The sequence below is a fragment of the Berghia stephanieae genome, chromosome 1, assembly GCF_034508935.2.
Source record: "Berghia stephanieae isolate SIO BIC M18660-M18661 chromosome 1, UCSD_Bste_1.3, whole genome shotgun sequence".
Classification (NCBI taxonomy): domain Eukaryota; kingdom Metazoa; phylum Mollusca; class Gastropoda; order Nudibranchia; family Aeolidiidae; genus Berghia; species Berghia stephanieae.
In genome coordinates, this window is record NC_088360.1 from 128,099,218 (window position 1) to 128,108,436 (window position 9,219).

The window sequence follows — 9,219 nt, forward strand, 5'->3', positions numbered from 1 at the left end:
AGAATTTATGTAAAAGCAATACTTATTGTGTAATAAGGGGAATAAATATTTTGATAGTTCTTTTATTGGTCAAGATTAATTGAAGATTGTTGCGTTTGTTTTTGAAGGTGGTTAGAGAGCATTTATTCAATCTTGAATGTGGGTTTTTTTTTTGGGGGGGGGGGGGGTTTCTCTAAAAAGCCTTTGATACCTGACTTCTCTGCTCTACCTTCCATAACAGGGCGAGGCTGATTTCCAGCGTGTCATGTCAATTGTCGACCCCAACCGTACCAACTATGTCACATTTGATGCTTTCTTGGACTTTATGACAAGAGAGACAGCCGACACTGACACAGCTGAACAAGTTATGCAATCTTTCAAGATCTTGGCTGGAGATAAGGTATTCATTTTTATTTCCTACTCTTCTTCTTCTCCTTCCCCTCCTCCTCCAACTTGTGATTAGCCAAATGATATTTGATCATTTCATTTTCGTCCAGGTCTTCTTATCCTCGTTATCTACTCCCTTGCCCCCCCCCCCCCCCCCCCTCCTCTCTCTCTCCTCCTCTCTCTCTCCTCTCTCTCCTCTCTCTCTCTCTCTCTCTCTCTCTCTCTCTCTCTCTCTCTCTCTCTCTCTCTCTCTCTCTCTCTCTCTCTGTCTCTTTTTTTTTTTCTTTCTTTTTGTCTATTTTCTTTCTTTTTTTCTTTCATTATTTTCTCAATTCACTTTTGTCCTCTCTTGAATGAGTAAGGCTATAGTTGCATTCAAATTTGACAAATGATTTATCTTGGCTGTTCAGAATAACCAAGGATGAACTTTTCTTTTCCCTACAGCCTTTCATCACAGCACAGATTTTGAGACAAGAGCTACCCCCCGACCAGGCTGAGTATTGTATCCAACGTATGGCTCCATACACAGGACGTGATGCTGTCCCTGGCGCCTTGGATTACATGTCCTTTTCCACTGCACTCTATGGAGAGAGTGACCTATGAGAAGATACCACTGCGTCAACATTGTTAACAACATAACAATACATCGCTCACCTTATTAATCATTATGGTAGCCCATGAAAACCTAGAAAATTGGAATTAAATCAGCTTTAAAATAATCTTACTCATTTATTTTTCAGATTTTATGGGGTTTTTTAATTACTTTTTTCACTCTAGCGTATCAGTCAAGTTTGTTGGCTTTGAAAATCAAGAGTTCATTTTTTTTTTTTTTTAAATTTAAGCATGTCATATAATCATCGTTAAAAGAAACCAGCTCCAATCAAACCAAATAATTTTGCTCTGAATTATGATTATAAAGAGTCAAAAAATATTTGGTCGGTTTCAAGGTTTTCTGTGTTGCCATAAACAATATATCAAAATCTTTTCATCACAACCCCTTTATTCTCATCTTTTCCAATTTGTTTTACTTTGGAAAGTAGCCTGTAAAGAAAAGCTCCTTGCCCTTTTTACCGCAACTGTTTTCAGTGTTGTAATAGTTCCTCCAGAAAGTGAAATGATAGATAAAAATAAAAGAAAGTGAAGCGTAGATATTCTTGAAAAAAATCAGAAATGAAGACAATTCATTGTTTTATCTGAATCAAAGAAGTGTTTGACCTTCGATGAATCATCATGATTTTTTTTCTTTTATTAAAACCTAGAATTATGTTTGGTTTTATTATCTTTTGTGCCCGGAAGAAATTAGCTAGGATTGAATCTGTGCAAATCAATGACAACAACTAAAAGCAGCATCGACAAAGTGTGCCTTGGAATAATCCTCACTTTCAGATAACAAATCCAAACAATAATCATTTGTCTGTCAGACGTTCCCACGAATAACAGAATAGCAAAAGAATTAATATATATTAATATTTTTTTTCTTAAGCTCATTCGCCTGAACTTGAATCCTCATTAGGTAGCACATCTACATCTGTATAGTCTCTTTCCTTAACTGTGGAAATTTTCATTTCCTCAGCCTATTTATTATTCCGTTTGCGCCAGCCTTTGAATGTGTGAGCAGCAATGATGATGGTTTTGAGTCCCGCTTACCAAATTACTGTAGCAAAGTCAATTGCAGAAATTGATACCAGTTATTTAGTTGATATGTTTGTATTTGTTTTTTTGTTGTTTTTTTTTTTATGAGGTTTTATTTTCTTTTTAATCATAGAAAATGTTTTCTTGTTCGTGTTTTAAATTTATTTTACCTATTTTTATCTCTTGATTTGAATGGAGATGGAAATGGTATCATCACTGGTAAAAAATAGTTATAAAATCATTTTCTTCAAGACCCATAAACAACAAAACCACTCTGGCTATGACTTGTATGGTCCAGCAGTAACCCAGTTCATGAAAACAAGCATAAAGAACTTACCAGAACAACTTTGTGAAATTTACATAATGCATATTATATTATTGACTGAAGTATTGAATGTATTTTAAAGAATTACTTCACTTGAAGGGTCTATGTAAATAATCTTCCTTTTAGAACTAGGTAAGTCAGTGTTTTTAAATATTTTCTTAAATATTTTTTTTTTTCTAACATATTGAAGTTTGGCTATATTTCATGTTTCAGTGCTACTGCTTTATTCCTCGAATAAAAAGAAATGAAATCAAACTACGAATTTGATATTTTGATTTTGATTGAATTATACATATTTGTATGTAATGTAAGGAAATTTGTTTTAGCACAAGGTTTTTATCAAAAGTCTGTAGAATATCATGAATTGGTTGTTATTTTTTTTTTCTCTCTTTTATTACCTTTTTTTTTTTTGTGAGTGTGTGAGTGAATCCTTATTTTGGCTCTGCCTTTTGAAGCATAAAATGAAAGCCATTTGTGGAGATACATTATATTACAATGCGTGATTGACTAGACAGAGGTGTAACTGAAGAATGAAAGGTAGTTATAACCAATTTATATTATACAATCTTGTTTCTTTAATTTTCATTCTACCTTTCTCTAACTTGAAACGTTTACCAGGGATTGGTTCACAATGTTATTTGTCAAAACATTATTTTATGAATTTCTACCATCACTTTTGACACCTTGTTGCTTTATTGATTGAATTGGTGTCGAAAGTATTTTATACTCCAGCATTTTATTTAATGACTTATTGTTTTGAATTTCCAAGAGGAAAGAAACCGTCAGTATGACCTTTATTTGTTTAATGTGAAGTGTTATGTTTTCATATCAAACATTCTTGGTACACTGAAAACTATTTTTGAATGGGTCTTTGTTGTTAATATTGGGTATCGAGTATTAAGAATGTGCTATCTTCTTTTATAATCTTGGAGATTTCTCTGGATTCTTCAAAATTGAGCTCAGTTTTGACCTAATAATTCGCATGGACGAATTAACCTCAAGGAAATAGATCCTCCTGTTTGTGAGCGTTTTCTGAATAAAATTCACAGTCACTTAAAAAGTTCGTAAAGATAGGCAAATATAAATTGCCCAAACGATATTGGTTATTAGATAATTATTATGTCTTTGGTACTTTGGAAGAGCTTTATTCAACTGTTTAAAAAGTTCTTCCTATTAAAATGTTATTTTCCTAAAATATAATGATATAATAATTGTCTTGCACTATGTCATACTATTTATTATCTCAACATAGGTGGAATGTCTCAATTGGTACGGAGCGAGTGTGAAATTGGTAGTTTGATTATTCGATGGGAAGAATGTTTGCATGGTATTTGTTCCTTTGAGTGGAAGGCAATTGCTTTTTAAATGAAACTCTTCCATTGTTTTAATCGTGTGTGAATGACAGTTGAAGTGTCATTATGTTATTGTTATAATAATTATATAATAATAATTAAATAATAATAATAGTCATGCATAGATGACCTTCAAATACCACTTGTGTCCTCCAAATAGTAATCTAAATAAATAATTTAAGTATTGAATACCCAAAACAATTTTCAAGTTTTGCTTTGTGTGTTTGGTTTTTGTTGGTCGAACCTTCTATCTCCCTTTTCTTTGTGACTTTCTTTCCTTGTCCTTAAGTCAAATTACCATCGGGTGGTTGGATGGGAGCATCACCCTTGAATCATGTACCTATGATGTTCGCATGGGTGTACGATCCGATAGTGATGTCGTTTCTTCTTCTCTTTACTAGCCTATCCTGCTTCTTTGGTTTGTGATTGTATTTTTGACAGGGGATATTTTTTTTTCTGTAAATCTTCTGCCTGTTTGTTCTTGGTTATTTATAATTTAGCTTATGATATCTTTAGGTTATGATTTTGATTTACATTTGTACTATTTTTGTTAGATTGCTTGTTTTTTTTTTGTTTCAGCGGTCTCTCATATAACCTCAATTGTGTTGGAAGAGACCTAAAGCAACAAACAAACAAAAAAAAAAATCAAATTACCATACTCTCTCTGGGTGGGGTTCCCTACCTCCACAGTGGGCAGGGAGGTACTTACCTTGTCTTCTATCCCCTTATATCTGTTTTCCAACTTGCCTTCTGTCTTTGTCTTGGTATGAGATTGCTTGGTTTTGTCCCAACCCTGGCCGGATTCCTTGGCTAGGAGGGAAACAGTCAAATGCATAGTTATTGTTTTGGGAGATGATATTTTTTTCATTGTAAACCATCTCTCTGTTATGTATTATTATATTTGTTATTTTGAATGTATAAGTATAATGTAAGCATTTGAGTGTATTCCTCTTTCTTGGATTTTGTACTGGTGTCCGGATGAGACTTATAGGTGGTCTCGAACTAGTACATTGGTGGTATGCTCTTGGAATCTACATCTGATCCCTATTTGTTCCTAGTTCCCCTTTGTCTTACTTTCTCTTGGGTGCTTTAATTGTAATTCTAGAACTTTTTACTATCCCATTTTCTTCCTTTTTACTGGCGCTGATATAACATAAATGTGTTGCAAGCGCCGTAAAATCCTTAAAAACAAAAACATTACCCTTATACTCTGAGTGGGAACCTTTTTTTTCGAGAGAGAGTTGATATATTTTCCTTGTAAATCACCTCTCTGAGTGATTGTACATTAGTATTAGAAACCATCTGAGTGTCTCCCTTTTGGCGAGGTTCTCATGCTTCTGTCTCTGAGGCTTTGAATAGCCTTTGAGCACAGTCTGGGTGGGGTTCCTGGCCTCCCATAGTGGGCAGGGAGGCAGTGTCTTGTATACCCTTTTATCTTCTTTCAAACTTGCTTTCTGTCTTTGTCTTGGGATGAAATTACTTGGTTTTGTCCTGGCACTGGCCGAATACCCTAGCTGGGAGGGAAACAGTCAAATGTATAGTTAGCTTTGGGAGATATTTTTTTCCCCTTGTAAATCATCTCTGTGTTATGTTTTATTTATATATAATATATGGTTTGTAAACTTTTGAGCGTGTTCCTCTTAGTGGGGACATGTGCTTGTGTCTGAATGAGACTTTTAGGTAATCACAAAGTACTTTGATAGTGTGCTCTTGGAATCTACATCTGTTTCCTATTTGAACCAATTAACCTCTGTCTTACCTTTTGTTGTTTGCTTTAATTGTAATTCTAGAACTTTTTACTAACCCATTTTCTTCCTTTTTACTGGCGCTGATATAACCTTAATGTGTTGCAAGCGCCGTAAATCCCTTAAAAACAAACAAACGGGATAGAGTGTCACCGGATCTACTTTTAAATTACATATTCCATACTATCTTCCTTTTCTTAAAGTAACATCGTGTTGTCATCATCATCTAAAACAACAATAGCAACAACATCCTCGAAATCATTGTAGTCGTCACCTCAACCTGATGGTGATCCATCACCCCCATCCTCACCATTACCCCAACCACCGCCACGAGCGCTCTTGGCCATATATTATAATTGCTTTTAGAAACATACCGAGCTGCACTGATATCAGACGTAGGACGCAGATTGTATTCAAGACAGATGGATTGACATAGTACTCTACACAAACACACACAGACTTACACATTCACATACACACACACATATATATATATATATATATATATATATATATATATATATATATATATTATATATATATATATATATATATATATATATTTTTTTTTTTTTTTTTTTTAATTTTTTTTTATTTTTTTTTAACCGAAAGAAGCTAAACCGAAAAATACCTTAAACCGCAAAGAATTTAATAAATTGTACTAGTTTCTTCATTATCTTTGTACTAATTCTTACGATGAACCGAAATACTTCTAAGGACTTTCTTTAAACCGAAACAACTTGAGAGCACCTTCCCTCTCTCTCTCTCTCTCTCTCTCTCTCTCTCTCTCTCTCTCTCTCTCTCTCTCTCTCTCTCTCTCTCTCTATTTTTCTTCAAAAATTCGGGAAGGTGGCTCCACATAATAATGCCCGGCGATATTAAAACAAACACTTCAATCACTGCACTTGGGTTTGGCCAGCATCACGATCGCAGACTGGAAAAGGACTACGGGTGACTGGCAGGCGAAACATGAGGAAAGAGGGGGAGTTGGGGTGTAGAATCACACAAGCGAGATGTTCTCGCTCGTGTGTTGATGCTTTGGAACTGACTGGATTTTCAACACGACAATAAGGAGGGGGGGGGGGGGGGGGGTGTGGTACACAACTTAACATTGACATGCCATTTCATTTCCACTTTGATTGAATGCGTGTGTGTGTGTGTGTGAGAGAGAGAGAGAGAGAGAGAGAGAGAGAGGGGGGGGGGGGGGTTCTATGTAATTAGGCCTTTGAACCTAATGGGTTTTCAACTGTGCTTACATGTTGGAGTTTAAAATCAAAATACTATGTGAAGTCGATGAAAAAAAATTTGATCAAGACGGAGATATGTAAAAAAAAAAAAACACGGCATCCCGAACTCAACTCTTTCAACAATTTTGAATTGGAAACGAAAACCCCCAAAAATATTTTTAAAACACAAAAAAAATAAAAAAATAATAATAATAAAATTAAAAAATAATTTTTAAAATGGTTACGAAGACGGCATTTATTCAACAACTACATTTAAGGGGAAACCCATGATACGATTAAATGAGCAAATTTCTTAAATAGTTACTACCCTTGAAAAACATCGCAAAACGGGAACTTGCTTTAAACCAAAATGTCTTTAAACCGAAATGGTTTAGAAGGTCGCCAAAATGTCGGTTTAAAGTAATTCTACTGTATACATACACACACACACACACACACACACACACACACACACACACAAGGAAGGGTAGATGGACCAGGTACCTGTATTTTTATATTTTACACAACTGGAGAGTAATTATCCAATAATATAAAACGCATCTTGGTCTTTGCAACATAAAATGTACAGTAACATTTGTGTTCTACCCTATGGACAGACGCTTATTTACTGCTTGTTTTTGTTTTTAAGGGTTTTAAGGCGCTTGCAACACATTTATAGGTCATATCAGCGCCAGTAAAAAGGAAGTTCTAGAATTACAATTAAAGTACCCAAGAAAAAGGAAAAGTGGAGTTGGTTCAAAAAGAGAACAGATGTAGATTCCAAAAGCAAACTATCATATCAGTGTCATCCTGACACAAACACGTCCCCAACAAGAGGAACACACTCAAATGTGTGGCCTTGAGCAAGTCACCTCGCCCTAGCTCAATTTGCGGCGATGCACTGCGGCTGACGCCTGGGTTATTCCAGTTTTCCCTTGGAGTAGACCTGAGAGTCACATTTTTCCTATGGGATGAATAAAGGGAATTTTATTTTAGTTCAATAGTGGAATTTGCGCTATATCCAAGCCCAAGTTTTGAACATTAAAATTGCGTATTCTAAAAAAATCAAACATCTTGTAAAATCATCCATTACTTGCTATAACTGAGTTATCAAGAACGTCCTTTTCTAAATCCATATTTACAATTATTAATCAATTGATTGATTTAAAGAAAAGTCAATAATCATTTATCTTTAACTATACTCTCCCTAAAATTTTTACAAAGAATTCATGTTAGATTCATTGGCCTGTAGTTTGAGGGATCACATCGATCACCCGTTTTTGGTTGTAAAATTAGCAGGAGCGTATCTCTTGCTATGTTATTGTGAAGCGCATGGTGATTTGCAATCCATCTGAAATACATCGGAATTAATTAAGTATAGATATAAGTTTTAAAGGTTCAATTCACTGATGTGAATGAGCAGGATTTATTTGAGTTGATTGGATTGAATAAATCTCTTCGACCAACCCCCCCCCCCCCTCTATTCTTGGTTCACTAAATCAATTTGATGAGTCAATATCTAAAACCCAGATGGTGTCAATAAATCAATATAATCTTAGTTATATTAGTACGTAAGTAGCAGAAAAAAACCCCAAAACAAACGAACAGAAAAACCAAAAAAAAACAAAAAAAAACACGTCAGACTTTGGGAGCCTATTTATTATTTTCTAGCTCACCACCCCCCCCCCCTGTCACAACAAATAAAGTCTGGTGACTAATCTACAAAGATTCAATTAATCTATTATCAGAAAAGAGAGGCTGAATTATGATCGATTTCGTCTCGGTCACGGTTACTTAGGCAAGTTCAAGATGACCTCTCGAAAGGGAATAACCGTGATTGCCATATTGGCCTTTTCCAAATCTGAAATAAAGCAGTCTTCAAACCACAGCACTAGTCAATGTTATATTTAAAGGTGTTTGTAGGATATACCAAATAATGACAGTATTTAATCAATTTTTGCTTGTTTATTTTCTTAGCTATTTTCAATTTGAACAAAATCTTCTCGAGCAATCAATAATTTTCAAGTTTAAAGAAACTAAGTTAAACACACAAGTGAAACACTTGGGACAGGATGGAGAGAAAAATAAAGTGCGTAAATGTGACTCAAATAAAAGGGGACAAAATATTACCCGATTTGATTATATGGGTCACATTTACTCATTTTATTTTCTCTCCATCTTATTGGCTCATTTAGGCACCTCTAGCAACTCGAAACAGATATTGGGGCCAGAGAAAAAAAAAATGAGACGAGTTTTTTCTCTCTGCCTTATCGTCAGTGTCAGATTCAGATAAACAAAAATGAATATAATAGCTTCAAAAAAGAACAAAATACCAAACACGGAACGTGTCGGACTCAAAACCCTTCTTCAGTCCACAACAAAAAACAATAAAGACATAAATACATTACTAAATTCCAACGACAGAGCTATATTGTGGGTCCTGTAATGTATTTATGTCTTTATTGTTTTTTGTTGTTGGCTGAAGAAGAGATTTTAGCCCGAAACATTCTGTGTTTGGGATTTTGTTCTTTTTTGAAGCTGTTATATTCATTTTTGTTTATTACTTTTTACAG

The 9,219-nt window shown here is 34.7% G+C and overlaps 1 protein-coding gene across 2 annotated transcripts in view; it reads left to right on the top strand.

Annotated features, from left to right (window-relative positions):
• Positions 1-3,876, top strand: part of LOC144963105 (alpha-actinin, sarcomeric-like) — a 61,248-nt gene extending 57,372 nt beyond the window's left edge. For both annotated transcript variants that reach the window (XM_078896759.1, XM_078896758.1), the window contains exons 19-20: positions 221-379; positions 811-3,876. In XM_078896759.1, coding sequence (XP_078752885.1) covers positions 221-379; positions 811-969 — 318 coding nt within the window. In that variant the 3' untranslated portion in view covers positions 970-3,876. The remainder of the gene's footprint in view (positions 1-220; positions 380-810) is intronic.
• Positions 3,877-9,219: the final 5,343 nt, after the last annotated feature.